The sequence below is a fragment of the Trachinotus anak genome, unplaced genomic scaffold, assembly GCF_046630095.1.
Source record: "Trachinotus anak isolate AG129_WGS33_773 ecotype Australia unplaced genomic scaffold, CSIRO_AGI_Tana_v1 ptg000023l, whole genome shotgun sequence".
In the NCBI taxonomy this organism is placed as follows: domain Eukaryota; kingdom Metazoa; phylum Chordata; class Actinopteri; order Carangiformes; family Carangidae; genus Trachinotus; species Trachinotus anak.
The window spans coordinates 3,646,366-3,664,862 of record NW_027273874.1 but is presented as its reverse complement, the minus strand read 5'-3'; the positions used below and the strand labels follow the sequence as shown (position 1 = coordinate 3,664,862).

At 40.3% G+C, this 18,497-nt stretch overlaps 2 protein-coding genes across 11 annotated transcripts in view; both read left to right on the top strand.

Moving 5' to 3' along the window:
* clcn3 (chloride channel 3) overlaps nt 1-18,497 on the top strand; it is a 68,341-nt gene that overhangs the window by 26,722 nt on the left and 23,122 nt on the right. For 2 of the 10 annotated variants that reach the window (XM_071459021.1, XM_071459024.1), the window contains exons 3-4: nt 5,011-5,232; nt 12,166-12,347. In XM_071459021.1, coding sequence (XP_071315122.1) covers nt 12,185-12,347 — 163 coding nt within the window. In that variant the 5' untranslated portion in view covers nt 5,011-5,232; nt 12,166-12,184. Of the gene's footprint in view, nt 1-5,010; nt 5,233-12,165; nt 12,348-15,138; nt 15,646-17,836; nt 18,377-18,497 lie in introns of those variants that run through there. The other 8 variants (XM_071459030.1, XM_071459025.1, XM_071459026.1 and 5 more) reach the window with 7 other exon arrangements.
* Nucleotides 114-3,863, top strand: nit1 (nitrilase 1). The gene is made up of 6 exons (XM_071459043.1): nt 114-1,296; nt 1,647-1,880; nt 2,502-2,605; nt 2,727-2,863; nt 3,126-3,251; nt 3,356-3,863. The coding sequence occupies exons 1-6, from the start codon at nt 1,232-1,234 to the stop codon at nt 3,620-3,622; spliced, it is 933 nt and encodes a 310-aa protein (XP_071315144.1). The 5' UTR covers nt 114-1,231; the 3' UTR covers nt 3,623-3,863.

Below are 18,497 nucleotides of genomic sequence, written 5' to 3'. Positions count from 1 at the left end.
ACTTAAAACAGTCTTAAAAATAAGATGCAAACAGTTTTCAGATGCATAAAGTCTGAAAGGAAAAATAATTTGGTCCCAGATCTATTAATTCCATGACTGATGCCTTTCTCTGCTGTATTTACCACGACAAAAACAGTCATGCTGAACTGTTTCTGGATCATTATACTGGCAAACTTGCTTGTGATTTTCAAATAGTCTTCTTAATCATTCCTCATAGGCATTACATAACCTTTTCTTTTTAATAGTTACTTGCAAAGAAACTCACTGTCTAATTTCTCTCATGTTTTCCCAACAAAACCTTCAGATCACCTGTAAAATTTGCAAGAGAATTTTCTCCATCTCCTGCGTGTTCTGGCACCCAGGAAAATGAAACAACCAATGACATCCCATATTCTCATTCCTGAACAAGCAGCATTAAATCTCTTGGAGCAGTTGTAGGATGTTAAACGCAAAGATGTGCGTCTAAACAGCTGTTTTGATCATTCTGACACAGTGTGTTTTGGTATAATGACTGTAACCGTCTAATTCTTCAAGTTCAGGTGACAAAGCATTACACAGCCAAAGTGGGTCTGTAAAATATATGCAGACTTTTAAAAAAAATACACATACATAAAAGTATTAGCACCAAGAGAGAGTTGAAACCTGTTTTGTCCACCAGTTGCTAATATCTCAGAAACACCTTTCATTCATCGGTGCAGGGCTGTTGGATTGGATTGTAATGGATGTCATAGGAGCACACAGTCAACTGGCAGCTCATTCATTCATCTTTATTACTATTCAGAGACGGGTTGCTTTGTTTTTGTAATGTTTTTGTCATATTGGTAAAATCAATATGTAAAAAAGTAAATTTTATAACAGAAAACCTATATTGAAAATTTTCAAAAATAAATTGCAAAACAGTATATCCAAACCATTCTGCAATCTTATCAGCTGTAAAGCCAGAAAGGATGTTTTTATTAGTCTGTGTTGGTCCCATTCATAATTTTCCCTGTTCTGTTGATAGTTATTTTGGAAAATGCACCTTATTAACAACACAGACATAAATAGTCCCCAGAAGGTGGCGGTGGTGTGCCTTAATGCTGGTTTCTAGCCACTGAACAGTAGAGAAGGAGAATGTAGCCTAAGCCTTCCTGTTGCAGAGGACTGAACTGAACACTGACCCAAGCGTTAATATGATACTAACATGGACTAAACAGGAGAGGTGACGAGCTGTGCGGGTTTCCTCAGATCAATGTTCACGGTCAGGTGCATTTTGGGATCATCAGCTTGGAGACACAGGATCAGGCTGCAAAACAGGTATGTTTTTTATTCTAACAAGGGAATATACTGTTTTGACTATTAGCTAGCCCTTCTAACAAGGAATCTATGATAAAAATCCACATTTGTATTGCGATATTTAAATGATTTTGTACTGTGGAGTTAATATCTGCAAACACAAACCGCTGAGATGGAAACAGTTCATTGACACTAAAGTTGTGGTTGTGTTTTTGTTCCAGATGTTACATTGAAATGAGGCTGACTTAAATGTCCTCATAAGATCACCATGGATACAAAGCAAAACAATCTTATACAGTAAATATGTAACAGGAAGACTAGTGCAGTTAATGCTCAACAGTGCTCTATATAATAACTTCTTCTCTGTGCAGCATGTCCACTGTACCTCACTCAGTGGCTGCAGTCTGTCAGGTAACGGCCACCCCGGACAAAGAGGCCAACTTCTCTGCCTGTAAACAGCTGGTGGAGGACGCCACGGGTCAAGGGGCCTGCATGGTCTTCCTGCCTGAGGGCTTTGACTACATTGGATCCAGCCGAGAGGAGACGCTGTCACTGTCCGAGAGCCTGACAGGAGACACAATCTCACGATACACTCAGCTAGCCAGGTAGACAAACTATTATTTACTGAGACATTTTAGGATTTTGTAAAAGTTGATGTAATGGCAAGTGCTAGTGGACATGCATGTCAATGATATAACAATCTGTGACAGCATTGGTAGGTTTATAGCTGTCATATGCGTCAGTGTATGTTTCTGAAGTTTTTAAAATGTGTGTTTCCTGAGCCATAATATTACAATCAGAGGACTTGGCCACCCACTGCGTTTTGCTACCTGTTTATTCAGCCCTGCTTTCTCTGCTGGAAGATATGTTCAGTATGACTGCAAGCTAAATGCTGGATGAACTAGTCTTACAAGGCTCTTATTTTTTATTGAGAGCTTTTTAATTAAAAAAAAAAAATGTAATCTTTAGAAAATAAAGTATATTCGTGTACAACAGATAAAAAGCTTCAGACCTTTACTTTTTTAAACAATTGTCTTGTGTTCAATAAGTATTTCACACATTTAAATTACCAATCTGTCACCATGCAGCCACATTTACAGGATAACTGAAAACTGAAGTTTCCTGCTCTTACAGTCAGTTCTTTATAATGAAGTAAAATCTAGTTACCTTGCCATATGTGTCAAGTGAGAAGAATTTGCTCTTGTTAAGGACTCTCCTTCTTCCAGGAAGTTGCAGGTGTGGCTGTCCCTCGGAGGATTTCACGAACGAGGACATGAATGGGAGACAGACAGACGAATCTACAACAGTCATATCATAATTAATGATAAAGGTACTTTGCACTTAACAATCTCTCTCCACTTTCTTCAATCTATGTTTTCCACTCAGTGATTCCTTATGGTACACAAAAATATACACGTGCATTACTGACACAGTGTTGTTACACCCCCTAGGTGAGATTGTTTCGGTCTACAGGAAGTCCCATTTGTTTGATGTGGAACTGCCAGAGAAAGGCGTATCCCTCAAAGAAAGTGCCTTCACCATCCCTGGACCTTCCCTTGTGTCTCCAGTCCAAACTCCCATCGGCAAGGTGTCATTTTATGAGATAATAACCATCACCTAACAGACCTGTAAATGCACATGAGGTCTTTGTGTTGCATGTTACCTTTGAGAAACCCAATGTCGCAGAAATCTTCAACAGTTGAGGAAAATAAAATGTTATTTTTTCAGCTTTGAATCCTTATTGCAAAATGGTCGGAATTTTATTGAGAAAAGTTCTAGACATGTTTTGCATCTACTTTGGACTTCCTAACTGTAGCTTAACATTAAGATCTGTTCATATGTTTTCATAGATTGGTTTGGGCATCTGCTATGATCTGAGATTCCCTGAGTTATCGCTCGCTCTGCAGAGACATGGGGCTGAGATCCTGACATACCCATCAGCCTTCACTGTAGCAACAGGAGCCGCTCACTGGGAGGTGGGATGAGTCATTATAAGACAGCCAGAATTTCTATAAGATACGTTTAAGCAAACTGAAGCAAGAATTCAATAAATATATGCCTCAAATGTATTTATTCCCAGGTGTTACTCCGTGCACGGGCAATTGAGACCCAGTGCTTCGTGGTGGCGGCAGCACAGGTTGGTCGGCACCACGAGAAGCGCTCGTCGTACGGCCACGCCCTGGTGGTGGATCCCTGGGGTGAGGTGTTGGGTGACTGTGGAGGCGATAATCCAGGCATGGTGCTGGTGGAGATCAACCTGGGAAAAGTCAGCAGCACCAGGAGAAACATGCCAATCCAACAGCACCGTAGAGACACTGGCTTCTACCACAGTCTGGAGAAGACTTGACTACAGGAGAAGTTGAAATGTTAAAAGCTTTAACATTTCAATCTATTATTAACTGCATTAACCGGATAGTCTCATTTCAAGTTAGGAATGTTTACACACAGGTTTTTGTTGATTTTGAAAATTGAAAAAATTGGTCCAGCCCAAGTCATCCCAAATTAGTTCATTAAGGGCATTTCTCACACTGATCAATAGATGGCACTTTTGTCCATCAAGAACTGGAGAAAAAGGTTCGCTATACATTTTAATTTTGTAAAAGCTCACAGTAATACATTCCTGTTCCAATATACATTGATATGTGACATTGAAGGGGTGTGTACAAAATCACATGTAATTTTCTGCAGTATTGAATGAAATGTTATTGTGCTAAAACGGTACACTATATTATAAACTCATAATCTGAAAAGTGTCTCTTGGTCTGTGTTCTTTTGTCTGATACAAATAAACCATTACATTATTTTTTCTTATATTCAGTGGTCACATGACCTGAATGTACATGACTGATGTGTAAAATGATAAAGGTTGTGGATAAAATGTAGGATGCATGTGTATAAAATGTTGGATTATGTACATATTTAGACCATAAATGCTAATGTGCAGCATTTATCTTCTAAAGTCTTACAGAGAAGGTTTCAGTTTGAGCCATGTTGGAATAGAAAAGGGCTTTATACACTATGTTGGAAGCACTATTATTGTAATTGTTATTCGTTGTAGCTTAAAGATTTTCTTTTATTGGAACAAAGTGGCCAAACCATGAGAATCAGCCCGAGACCTAAAATAGTTCCTCAATCAAACATTTGTTTCTGGTCATGTTTTATTTTATTTTTAGCAAAGCGCTCTGGGTTCCACTTTATGCTTTACACTACTACTACTGCTTTTTTAGGGTTTTTTTGCTTGTTTTGGGGCAAAAATAAAGTCAAAAAGCACTAATAAATCCCATAAGGGAAAAAAATCACATTTTTTCTGACTAATTGATTACCTGCTCAATTGATCAGTAAAGTGAAATGGTCCATGACAACTATTTCTTGAGCATAAAAGCATTATTCATAACCAACACTGATTGAAGTTGCTTTTTTCCCAGAACTTTCAACCGCATTTCAGAGCCTTCCTCAGACTCTGATTTCTCCTTATGTGCAACCACCAGTCAAAACCCCAAAGATTTTTTACTTTGCAATAATATTAAACCAGAGAAAAGCTGCAAATCCTCACATTTGAGAATGTGTCCAGCAAATATTGATGAAATGATTATCAAAATTGTTGACTAATCGACCATTTATTTCAGCAGTGCAAAGGACCATAAAGCTGGTTGGCTGTGTTTAAGCCTTGTGATCCCAGTGAGTGGATGACTTATTGATGAGATGTTCTCCTTGCTGCCTGTTTCTCTATCACAGAGGCTGAACAAGTGCAGGAGGGGGCCGCTGCTGCTGCTGCTGCTGCTGGGATGGGAAACAGGAAGTGACCATCACTGACACAGGAATGGGACTGAAAACAGAAAACACCATCATGATGAGGAGGATGTCAAATCCACTCCAGTGGTAGGAAACTAAATCCTCCCTTCAACTCAGGAAAAGGATGAATTGTTGTGTCCGGGCTGGAATCGAGGCATCAGGAAGGTAACGTTGCTCTGCTTTTTTTTTTTTAATTTATTTTTATTTATTATTTTTTTTCCCCATCACCCGTTTGGTTGGCTAACCTATCTAAATGTGCGTCTCGCCATCCGAGGCCATCCATCCTCCTATCGCTGTCAAATTTGGTGAACTCGCTTCCTCCTCTCTCCCACGGACAGGTGCTAACTAGCTGCTAGCTCAGCCTGCGTGGATTTAATGGAAAAACAACCCCACCGCTAGCTAGCCTGCATACCTGAATGCATTGGTTTGAGGGTGTTTTTTTTTGACCCAGGCCCTCGGCTGCAGCTGAGGGAAGCTGAGGCTGCAGGACAGTCCGACAGTCCCCTCTTACGATGTGCTTTCCATGTTCATGCCCACCGGGTGAAGCTGTGGGGCTGCAGGGAAAACCCTGCTGGCTGTGTCATGGTTGTTTTTCTCTCATCAGCATTGGAAATCAAAGCCATCAGAAATTCAGCCATGCAAAGCCGTCATCTAAAGGCTGGATTTTCCCTCATTAATACATAAGAAATCAGAGAAACTGACCGGCAGCTGAAGAGAGTGGAGAAACTTGGGTCATATATTAGCATTTTATAGTGGCATTTTTCTAGCATTGAAGTTTTGTTGTATTAAAGGTGTGTTAAATAACTTGTGAACAGCTGAAAATATCATTATATATATCATTATATATTAATCTAATAATCAGTTATTAAGCAACTGATTCCAAGTGAATTATTTAAGTCATTTGTAAAAGATATTTGCTGGTTTTCTCAGTCTTCTGTGATAGTTAACCGGATATCATTTAAATATGGGATAACTTCACTTGGGCTATTATAAAATGTATGCATTGTAAGAGTGTTTTTCCCCCCACTATTTTCAAACACTTTATAGACCAAATGATTTACCAATCAATTGAGAAAATGTATTGTATGGTGTTTATGTTTATTTGATGGTTACAGCATGAACCACTGTCATATACAACAGTATTTATAGGCTAAGCTAATTTGCAGTGCCCATAATCAATACTAAAAACTAACTTTTATGACTTTTTTATGAACTACACAACATATTATGGTGATTTCATTGTTGATGAATGTGTTGATTGCATTTTCAATTAATCACTTAGTTGTTTAATGTGTAAAATCTCAGAAAACTGTCCAGCACAATTTCTTGGCCCTTAAGTGATATTTTCAAATTGCTTGGTTGCTCCACACAACAGTTCAAGCACCTAAAATATTTATTTAACAATGATATAAAATAGAGGAAAGCAGCAAATGCTCAGTTTGGCAAAGCACAGTGAGCACATACTTGGTATTTTTGCTCGTTGAATGACTTAAACAGTTAACCACTTATATAAAATAGGTGATCAACTAATCGTGTCAGCACTAGAACTCAAGCACGTTGAGGTCAAGGGACTCTTGTGTAGAGTAAGCTGCGATGCTGTACTCTAGGTTTGAGTATGCTGGTCGTTCTCCTTTCAGTGTAAATGTAAACTACTGCACACGTCTCTCTAAAATTTGTCTGATCTGTAATAAAACTGTGGTCACTATTTATATCCACTGTAGTATTGATCTTATTCCATTTCACATAGCCCCAGTAACCAACCCAGACCAATAAAAACAAGCTGACCTTAACACTAACTTGTGTGTTAATGTCAATCATAAACTTAAGTTAATTTTTCCCCACTCTTTCCTCTTCGCTCTAGTCAGCCATTCAGTTATATATTAATGATTTATGATTAGCCATCTGTCCTGCCGCAGCAGGATCAGACTTTGTGGTAGTTTTTCTCCTTCCACCCAGAGCTCAGCGACAGGTCAAACCAAAGTCACTGCAGAGTTCCTTATTTAATTTGCTTTGGCTGTTGCTGTAATCAGCACCCCTGATTGTGTTATGCTTGGCTGGAGTGTTTGCGTCCATTCTGTTAAGCATGACCTCGGAGTTTCATTCACAGTCAGACAGACAGTCGTGACATCTCATTTAAGTGCTTATCTCCCTTCACTCAGATCACATATGACCCGGTCTGCGAGTTCACCTACGGTTTATGTCTGATATTGTTCATCTGGATGGAGAAGGTCACACTGCACAAGCCTGCAAAGATAACTAATGTTTCTGAATCTTGCTAAATTTCTGTCTGGACTTTCACCTCCTTATGCATCCTAGGTGAAAACAGCAACCTGGTCTTCACATCTCCACAGTGAGATTTCTGTTTTAAAGTGAGACCTATTAAATGATCAGTAGCACAGAATTAAAGCTAATTAAGATACTTAAATTAACTTTTAATGATGGATGTTCATTACACAATTGACATTTTTAGATTGGGATCAAACTCCTTTTTATTCTAGGATGTATCCACTGCCGTCCAATTAAAATAATATTACCAGGCTGGCGTAGGCTGGGTGCAATTGATAGCTGACAAAGCCTCGTCCATAGTGCGCACACACACACACACACACACACACACACACACACACACACACACACACACACACACAAGCATTTCTTGAATGGCTGTATTTCTTTTATTTTCGCTGCAGGCCACAGGACATGCATTATTCATTTTTTAGCATCATTTGGAAAAGACAGAACTTCCTCTGTCTTCAGTCAGGCCCATTGCTTTTATTTTGAGACAGCAGCGTATTGACTGATACTGTAATTTACATGATGTGTAGGTCTCCATCCTACACAGATCTGTGAGACTCATGCAGACATACAGTATTGCATATATTAAGAGCTGGAGCCAACAGTTATTTCACTGGTAATTAAGCTGTTACTTTTTATGATTAATTCATGATTCATGAACTCGATCAAATATCAGATGTTATTTTGCTAATTTGACAAGTCTTGTTGCTTTTTTCCTTTCATAATAATTAGATACAGAGGTAAACAAGCTAAACTTCTAAAACTATCTTCAAGTCAATATAAACGAGACATTTTTTGCTTTATGTGGTTTTCAACAACATCAACTCAGTCTAGAAGTGGAATGACAATTACTGAGTTGCTACTTTGATAATTGTTTAATGAATTTTTCCAATAAAATTAATAAAAACATTTTCTCTAGAGGGGAAATTCACTGTTTAATGTGGCGTTTTACTTTTTTTCCTATGTGAAAAACTGAATATTATTGGATTTTTTTTAACTCTTGGTCATCTAAAACACATAATAGTCACTTTGGTCTCTGGTAATTTGCATTTGTTATATTTTTTAAATTGAATAGACTAAATGATTTAATGAAAAGCTATATAGACTAAGAGGTAATGTCTCTGTAATTAGGTCAAATCAGCAACATACTTTTATTCATAGTGTTAGCATGTTTTCCTCCATAAACTGAATATGCATGTATTATTTTCACGTCATGCCTGCACAGCTTCAGCAGGTTGTCAGTGTTAGTGATACTTCTGATCGGCTCCACATTGTTGAAGTGTCGTTAATTGTGAGGAGTGGAAGCTCCCTGTTGTGTTGGAGCTGCTGCACGGTGGATGTTTGGCTACAAGGCGATCCATATATCGACCGCCTGCTGCCTTTGAAGGATGTGTGTCAGCTTATTGGCCCTGTCTGCGGAGGAGGTGCGAGCCTGTCGGTTAGAGGGAGCGCAAAACGCTGAATCACATCCCGGCAACGGTCGCCTGGGCAACACCTCCATAGTGACCAGCAGGAGGAAGATAAGGCTGCTGCTCGCTGCTCAACTAGTTGTGTAATATCAGCAAACGTTTTGTTCCCTCGCTGTTGATTATACTGCTGTTATCGGCAGTCACACACACACACACCCCTCCACAGCTTATCCACGACCCCAAACTGCAAAATGAAATCCGACTGGCTGGGTGGAAACTCCTAAATAATCAACAAACTCCAGTCTCCATGGCATAATTGCTGTTTTGATTTCTGTTGCGAACAAGAGGGAAGAACATGAACAAGTGCGCTGCAGACTGTTGTAATTATAGCTATCAAATGTCACCAGTAGAAAGAAATAGGAGGAAGGATGACAAGTTTAATTAAAGCAGACCATCGTTCAGAGGCTCAGCAGCGCAGTTCATTTGATATCAGATCTGTCTGTCTGAAAAGATAATTACACACCTTTAGCATGCTGTATTTTTTTATTCTAACTCCACTTTTTGCTGGTTAACGGTGCTGCATGAATCAGCACTCCTGTTGTGCTGTTTTCTTTAAATCTCAGAATGATCAACAAAGCTTTGTCTGAATCCAAAATGTTGTGTGATTAAGCAAAATTCGCTGTGGTGCAAAGTAAAACCACAGCTACTCTCCATTTTAACTCGACGTCAAAGGGCAATAAACAATGATATCACATGAGCTTACCTAGAAGCTCTCCGCCTCGACATTGACTTTGCATACAAGCTGAATTGAATTTCATGGCCACGCTGATTTGATATAGCTGAAAGGGAAGTCCTGTCTCATGGTGAATCAGTGTGTTTGTTGGCACAGGAAAAGTTTCTCTTTCCTCTTTGCCTCGCATTATAGAGTTTGTGCCCGTGAGGATCACTCTTCTTTAGTTTCACTGTTTGCGTTTTCCAAAGGCTTTTGTCCTTGGCCAGCCTGTAGCTTCACTGTCATAACAATGTGTCAGGACTTATTTGGTGGAGGTGAATGACTCTCACTGCAACAAAATCTCTGAAGTAAAAGGCTTACTGCCGCTGCAACCAGCTTTTAAATGTAAAATAAATCAGGATTGGAGAGGACGATGTTAGTTTCTTTAAGATATGGGAATGTGTGTACAATGTTCCACTTCTGGCAATAACTTTTTTTTATTTTTATTTTTTTTACAAGCTTTTTTCACAGAAGAAGAGAAATCCTCTTCCTAAATCAATTGTGCTGACTTTCCTTTTCACTTTAAAAGTCCACAGCACACTGCAGGGGAATAAAACCAAGACAAAGAAAAAATAAGATCAAGTAGGAAATTGAATCTGCCCAGGTTGATATGGAGGGAGCTTAGAAATCTATTAGGCCTTGGTCTTTTTTATCAGAGATACAGGGGAATATAGAGTCACCTGTCAGACCCTAAAGGATTAGAGAAGATCAGTCGGGCCACAGCACTGGTGCACATTAAATGTCTCTCTTTCTTTATTACTTTGTGACTCATCGTGCCTCTAGGCTAATATTCCTAAAAATATCTGCAGGTTATCTTTAATTTTCTAGTGTCATTGGACTGTCATTGTGCTTGGCCTGGTGGGGGTCATTTTAGGTCAAATCTGTCACCGCCTGAGTCACATTTGTGTTTACAGATTCTGGTGTATTTTCCAGCTTTTCCACACGGTGGCAAAGTTTGAGAGCGGGTGATGAGCTTTGTGTTGATGCTGCTCTGCTCTCTTCGCTCCAGCAGCATTATCATCATAATCATCCTCTCATTGTAGAGAGGATGTCCATGTGTCGTTTTAATCCCAGAGTCTATAAATACACCAGTTGGTCGTGCGAATAGAAATGGTTTTTGTTCGTTATGTCATCGCTGCCAAATATCTTGATTTCATATTTATTTATTTATTGTCCTGAAGGAAACAAAATAAGATGTTCGAAGTTGTTTTTTTTGTTTGAATGATTAAATGTAACTTAACAGCATTTACAAAATTATAGACAAACTCTCCCAGTCAGACCATTTCTCAACGATTAAACTGCAAACCCTCAATCAACATGATTAAAATGAACATGACCTGATGTCGTCAGTCCATCAATATAACATTGATTTGAAGAACACCACAAAGACCATGATTTATTTTCACAGCTATAGTACATTTAATTCCTGAATGTGTTTCCTGGAAAGAAAGAAATGTACATCACTGGAAATAAAAGCTCACATTAAACCCAGGTATTCTTTAAATATGAATTAATTATTGGTAACTTTATTCTCCATATGTGTTGAATTTGATTTTTGCCTGTAGACATATGCACTGGCAAGAAGACATCAGCAATTGCTTGGAATTGGTTAATCATGAGTATACCACCTCCACACTATCTCTACTTACCCTCAAATTAGTACCAAATTACTTTAGATTACAAATAGAAATAATATGAGTTAGACAAGAGCTAAAGAGGTAAGAATAGAAGAAGGGAGGCTGTTTCATAGCTGAGGTATTGACTTTTTGTCAGATGTGAGTAAGACTCCCAAGCTAGTGTGAAAAATAATCATTTACACTGGATTTATTGATCGTCTAAAGTCTACAATCAAAGGTCAGATGTGTTTGTCTTGTACTCTTGGCATCGCTGATCAAAAATACCCAAGTTTTTATTCTCAATCAATCTGCTTGGCCACTGGCATGGAGGGTCGGGCCTCATGAGTTCACTTTGGCTGATCGTCATCATCATCATACGTCTTTTCCTCCAGATCAGACCCCCGACAGTCCACATTCATCTTACAGCCTAATGGACGCGCCGTATCAAACTGTGGCCCTTGGCTCTCGAAGTTAGCTGCAGCTTGGAAATGTAGTTGACTCTTTTGTATGTATGTGTGTGAAAGGCCAAATTCTCTGTGCCATATATAAGGAAATACTTTGCTCACACTGCTGGTTGCTCCATCCTCCAAAAGATCGGGACAGAAATCTAACAGATGGATAAAATGAATGAATGTGAAAGATTATTACTCCTCAGTTTGTATTATAAATTAATATTTACAACAAACTCCTTGTACTTTTTTGTTGTTTGTGCACGACTGTAAGATGGTCTGAGAACTAGCTCTGGTGCCTGATTGTTTCTGTTGTGCTGTTCAACTGATGACAAAGTTGATTCTTGTATGACTGTGATCTCATCCATCCCAGCCACACTGCATCCGTCTGTCTTTGCTGTTTACCTGTGAGTCAGTATGCACGTTAACAGCCCTCCTCATCTGTGTACCCGATAGGCTCGCTCCACCTTGTAGACTCTATAATCTAGCCTCCTCACAACACGGTGTGTATATCTCCACCACCCCCCCTCCTCCCTCCCTCCCTCCTTATCATCCAGGGCACCGGCGTGTTGCTAAATGGAGTCGGAGCAGCTGTACCACAGAGGCTACTGCAGGAACAGCTACAACAGCATCGCCAGCGCCAGCAGCGACGAGGAGCTGCTGGATGGAGCCGGTGTCATCATGGACTTCCACACCACTGAGGACGACAACCTGCTGGATGGAGACGCTGCCTCCCCAGGTAGGGAGAACGGGATACCTCCACATACCTCACCTAGCAGTTTGATTGGTCCCAAATCTGGATCTCTTGAGCTTCCCTTCCATGGCCCAGGCTTGATGACCCCCAGCCCTCTCTCTCCAATCAGATAGGATCTTTGCTTGAAATCTCGCTGAGCCTCCCGTCATACCCTGACCTTTCTGTTGCTGCGCTTCAAATCCAAAATCGATTATCTTCTGGTTCACAGTTGGACAGACAAAGCAGGGAAGTGCTGCTCTGGTTGTGAGTCACCTCACTGCTGATGTCAAGATGCATCAAGTGTGTGTCCCTGTGTGTGTGTGTGTGTGTGTGTGCGCTGTTGTCCTGTGACACAGTCGCTCTGCCATCTGCCCCTTCTTCATCTCCATGCACACCCATCAGCTGATCCACATGCCGTCCTGTCGCACCCCTCAGACACCTGCTACCCAGCATCATTCAAGATGATTGTCCTGCTCCCATTTTGACCTGTTGAGCCTCACGAATGGTTATAAACTAATAACTGATACTTGAAGTTGAAAAGGTTTTTTTGGCCAAAATCACTTATTTGTGACTTGCTCATGAGAATATGTGACATATATCAACTGTATCTCACTGTCTTCATTCAGCATATAGGGCTGGCTCAGGTCAAGTGACCTCAGTTTGGAAATATGTATGACAAAATAAAACTCAAGCTTTATTTTTCAGAGCCTTCAAATACACCATATGATCTTAATGAGTAAATGGAATTGGCTCAAGAAATCAATAACGGAAAGAGATTTTTTTTTTTTTTTTTTTTTTACTGGATATTTGTTTTAGCAAATCTGTTTGCTCTATATACTAATAAATTAATTAATTCATTTGTGAAGTCTTATTAATCCCTGTTTGTATTTTCTATTTAAATATCAACGATAATATTTTGGTTCATAACCATCTGTAAGGCTCTCAAAGGACACCAGTTTGTTTTTTTTATTATTCTAAGTTGTTATGTTTTGTTGTCTTGTCTTGTTGTAATTTGTAGGTGTTCTGTTCTTGTACCAAATGTTACTTGTTTTCACGGTTTTGCCGGCTCCCCTTTCCTGTTTATTTCATTTTTCTCTGTTTCATCTTGACTTGATCACCTCTTTAATGTTCTTGCTTCCTGTATCCTGCAGTTTACTTTGTTTTCACTACAACTTTTATGTGTGCTTCGGTCTTTGTACGCGGTACCTCTTCCCTTCTGTCTCCTGCCATACATAGATTGTCAGGTGGCAATTTATAGATGGGTGGTAGTAACAATACAGACACGTGGCAGAGCCTGTTTTTTTTTTTTTTAATATTCCTAAATGCGTCACCGGCTGTCTAAATATAGAGGTGAGGTGGAGCGCAGTGTACAAGTGAGACGCAGTGATTTTAGCTTATTAAATAAAACAGTGATTTATGATGCACTTTTAAAAGAGCTTGTTGTACCTTTGTGTTTTCTGCTGAGTAAGGGTAAGTTAGATCATTACCTCATTTGTAGTTGGACAGCTGGAGGTGATCTCTGCCATGCTTCTGCTTGTTTGGCTGCCATGCTACATAAATGTAGTAATACCTGCCATACCAGCACACTCACCTGTCTCATTCATTCAGCAGCCTAGTGGCATATCTGGTGTCCCTCCACCATCTGATCTGCTGCTTCCTGTTTGTTCTTCCTTGTTTGTGTAAATATGCTGATTCCTGTCTTGTTTCCCAATTTCTTTAGCTTCGACTTGCAGCTGATCAAACAGAAAAACACACACTGAGGGTTGTGTTAGAGGTGTTGGTTGAGCTTGGCTCTCCAAACATGAATGGCTTGTATTTAATTGCACCGCTTCCATGCTGAGAATTTCCTGGTTTGATTTTGTGTGAAATCCCTGCTCTCTTTAAATGCAGAATGAGCAATGCAGTTGGCAACCTAGTGTGTTTATGGAAAGGATAAAAACACTCTGTCCTGTTTAAACTCTCTTTGAAGTGTTGGCTCAGCAGAGAGGTTATTTTCTGTGTGTCTGAATTGGATAATTAGGATGAACTGCCTTTATTTGATTCAGTTTAATTCTTTTGGGTTGCTGACAGGTCTCAGAATAAAGATACAGTACACATAAATATATGTTTATAAAAGAAAGTAAAATGCACCAGTTGCTTCAAGAGAACCCAGGCCTTTACCAGGCACTAATTTGACTATTATCAATCATCTTCTTTGCTTCTGAGAAGAAACTTTCTTTAGTTTAGTCCTGATCACAGCTGTTCCTGTTTTGCACTGACAAGACAAGTCATTCGGACAAGTGTGAAATTTTGCATGTTGTTGGAGCTTGAAGAAAAGTGAGGGGATCACCAGAGTCGGGAGGATTTACCCCCTGGGGCGGTGTTGTAAATGATTTTGCTGCTTTTGGGATTGGGGATTTTCCGTACAGTCTTGATGAGTTTTGTATTTTGTTGTTGCCGAATCAGTGTATTAACAGAGGTATCAGAGGTTGTATTTATATACTGTATGTGTGTTTATGTAAGAGGGATTGGCTTACATTTCAGTGTCTCCAGTGTCTGCCTGGTGATTAGCCTCTTATTCTTTTACTCTGAAACTGGACCTCTGGGCAGTTAACCACAAAAGGTGAAAGCACAGAGTAACCTTAACCTACCAACACTTACACTGTCATTGCTCCTACAAATGCAGAGCGAGCTTCAGTGTGATGCTGCAACAAGCAGATACACAACACATAATGGTACTATCATACCAAAGAGATATTTTTTTAGCTCTGGTAATGTTCTACTGTACTGCACTGTACTGTATGTGTCACCTACCCGTCTCATCAGTCTTGATTTGTGTGCGACACCCAGACATGCACTTACATTCCCATGAACCAGTTTGGCTGCCAGTCGGTGTGAGCTGGTGTTTCAGGAAGTCTCTGGATGAATGTCCCTCCTTGAAGTTGGTGTGCTGCCTGTCTCTGCCTCCCTGTGCTATTTTTACGTAATGGTGAGGGGTGGGTTCACAGAAAAGCTTGTAAAGCCCTCCTCCCGGCTAAGTCTGCAGTGTGAGCGGGGGGCTGGCTCACTCCATAGCCCCATGGAGATTTTTGCTGAAACTTTTTGTTGGCTTTGGAAAACTTTGGCTCATGAACTGAAATGGATTTAGCCTGGTTTCTTTTAACTCACTGGATTACAGAAACTCAAGAGACTTTCCTGTTTTAAACTTCATATTGTGGTTTTGTTTTCTTTACGTCCTGACGGGACTTGTTGAGGAGGGTGATAACAGACTATGATGGCTGACATCACCTGTGCCACTGCTTAGCAACAGGAACCCTGCTAAAAGGTAAGGGGCCAAGGGGCTCTAAGATATGACGGGCTGTTTTTATATTACAGTTACAGCAAACTTGCAGCACAGGAATTGTCAGGGTACTAGTGTTTAAGCATGGGAACTGCAACTAATGTGTAAAGACATGACTTAGCTTCATTGTTTCATATAATAACAGGATTACACCTAGTTTACAAAACACCTTCTGCCTTCAAATACAGCGACTGCGCAACCCCTTTTGGATTTCACCCATTAAATCCAGTTCTGAATGGTGTAATGGATGTAAACTAGGGGGTGTTCCTCTATATATGAGGGAGTAAAAAAAAAAAGTCAGGAGAATTGAGCAACTTCTGTTTTGTTTTGTTTTGTTTTTTTTTTACATTGGAGCCAAAGACAAACAGCAGTTGCAGAGGAATTTATTAAAAAAAAAAAAAATTAACAAGGCAAATTAGAAAATAACTCAAATGTTATGTTTGTATCTTGGTTGTGCAACCACACAGCTTTCTTTTATTTCATTTGAAGTGCTGTTGAGCTGAATTGTAGAATACTGCTGCAGAAAAGTTTGTCTGTTCTCCTTTAGGGTTGCAGCTACAGATGCACATTAATTTTTCTCTCCTGATGCCAATTTCAGGACCTGAACTTCAGGTTTCTGCTGATGCCGATTATCAATCTGATACCAGTGCTCTTCTGTTCTGTCTTCTAAGATCTTTATACCTCAGTGTACTGAGCTCATTTGTACTCCACATGAGCTCAGTCCCTGCATACAGTAAGGTAACATCAGGTCAGGGATAACATTGGCAATAAAAAAAAAACAAAACTGAGTCATCAGCCCGCTGTAACTGAATGAATGTAATTTTAGAATGACATGGCCAAAGAAACTATATTTAATGTGGATTGGTCAAATCTGGCTGATACCTGATTTGCCTGAGATAGAAGATACATATTGGCCTTAAAGCTGATCCAGTGTATGGCACTGATGCATATCTACCTGCAACTAATGATTATTTTCATTATTGATTCATCTGCAGAATACTTTATTTACTAATCTGGTCTTTAAAATGTGAGAAAATACAAAAAAAAAAATGCCTTTCACAACTTTTCCGAGACGACATCTTCAAAATAGAATTTGATTATCAGCTTGTGGTCTGGCTCTGTGTGCTGCCTGCAGTATAATCAGATTGGTTATATGTATGAGTAAATAGCCAGTCAACACTGAACTTTGTGGTTGTGGGAGAGATGTGGGAATGCATGCATCACTGAGACAAAAGGCGTTTTTTTCAGAGAACGCAGGTGTTTCAGTAAAGTTGTGTTTGGACGTAGCATACAAGCAGAAAAAGCCCCATTTTAATTAAGGGCAAAATGGATGAGGGATTTCATTCAATTAAGACGATTACATCAACAGTCACTTATCTCTTCCTTCCAAGTCCTCACATGATGCAGTTTGTTGCCGTACAAGAGAGCTAACATTTTATGCAGTGATTTTGACGTTAGTGCTAATATAACTAGAGATTTGTAATGTTTGTAGTATAGTAACAATTAATATTAACACATGTACGAGTAGGTGTTTTTACAGGTTATAGCTAATGATGGTAATAATGGTGGTAGTTAGCTCGCTAACGTTAAGAGGTTTAACAAATGTTATCTCAACATTGCTAGCATTGCTAACTAGCAAATCATTGCTAGCAAACTAGCAAACAAAGTGCTTGTTTTTTTTCCATTCAACAGTATAAACCAGAGGTAATCAGTTGACTGTTACATTTGAGAAAGAAAAGTGGGACACATTCACATTTTAGAGGCTTGAAACAGCAATTTTTTGGGGGCATTTTATCTTAGAAATTGTTGCTTTTATAATTACCCACCTGACAATGTGTAGCATAACTGTCATCAAGCTAATACCAAGCTATTAAAACTGCCATTTATCCTCCTCGCTGCAACTCCACCGCACTTGCTTAGAATGGAATATTCCATTTTGAGAACTCACCTCCGTTCCAGACACACCCCTGTGACCCGGCTCCATGGTCTCTCCCATACAGGCAGGGCTCACTGATCTCCCCTAGCAACCAAGCAGGCAGGGCTGACCTGTGTGTGTGTGTGTGTGTGTGTGTGTGTGTGTGTGTGTGTGTGTGTGTGTGTGTGTGTGTGTGTGTGTGTGTGTGTGTGTGTGTGAGATGACATCAGCAGCTCTAGCAGTCAGCTGCTGCAGTGGAGAGAGAGCGAGAAAGAAAAGGGAGGGGGAGGGAGAGAGGACTGTGCGCACACACACACACACACACACACACACACACACACACACACACACACACACACACACTCTCTCTCACTCACACTGCCCCGCTTGCCTTCCTCTGGTAAACATGGCAGCGGCAGCAGAGACCAACACACACACAGCGGGCAGTGCGTAGTGAAGCCTAGCTTAGCTTAGCTTAGCTTAGCTTAGCCTCGTCTCAGCTGTCAACATGGAGGAGGAGGACCCGGCGGCCGACCCCTATCTGCCCTACGACGGGGGAGGGGACACCATCCCCTTGCAGGAGATCCCTAAAAAAGGTACGCCACATCCCCTCCTCTCCTTTCCCCCCCTTCCCTCCTTTTCCTTCGCGATGACAGAGGCCGTCCTCCTCCTTGTGCACTGAGTCCATGTCACCATATGGCAGGCAGACGCGCTGCAGGTTAAGCAAACGCCGTCTCCTCTGCTGGATGGGACCCGGAGAGCCGGTGTGGATTAGGGGCTGCCATTGCTAATGACAACGCTGTATGTATCTGTGGCAGGAAAGCAGCTGGCGGTGCTGCTTATTTCACCATTCACCTCTCAGTCGATGATTAACCAACAGAGTGTGTGTGTGTGTGTGTGTGTGTGTGTGTGTGTGTGTGTG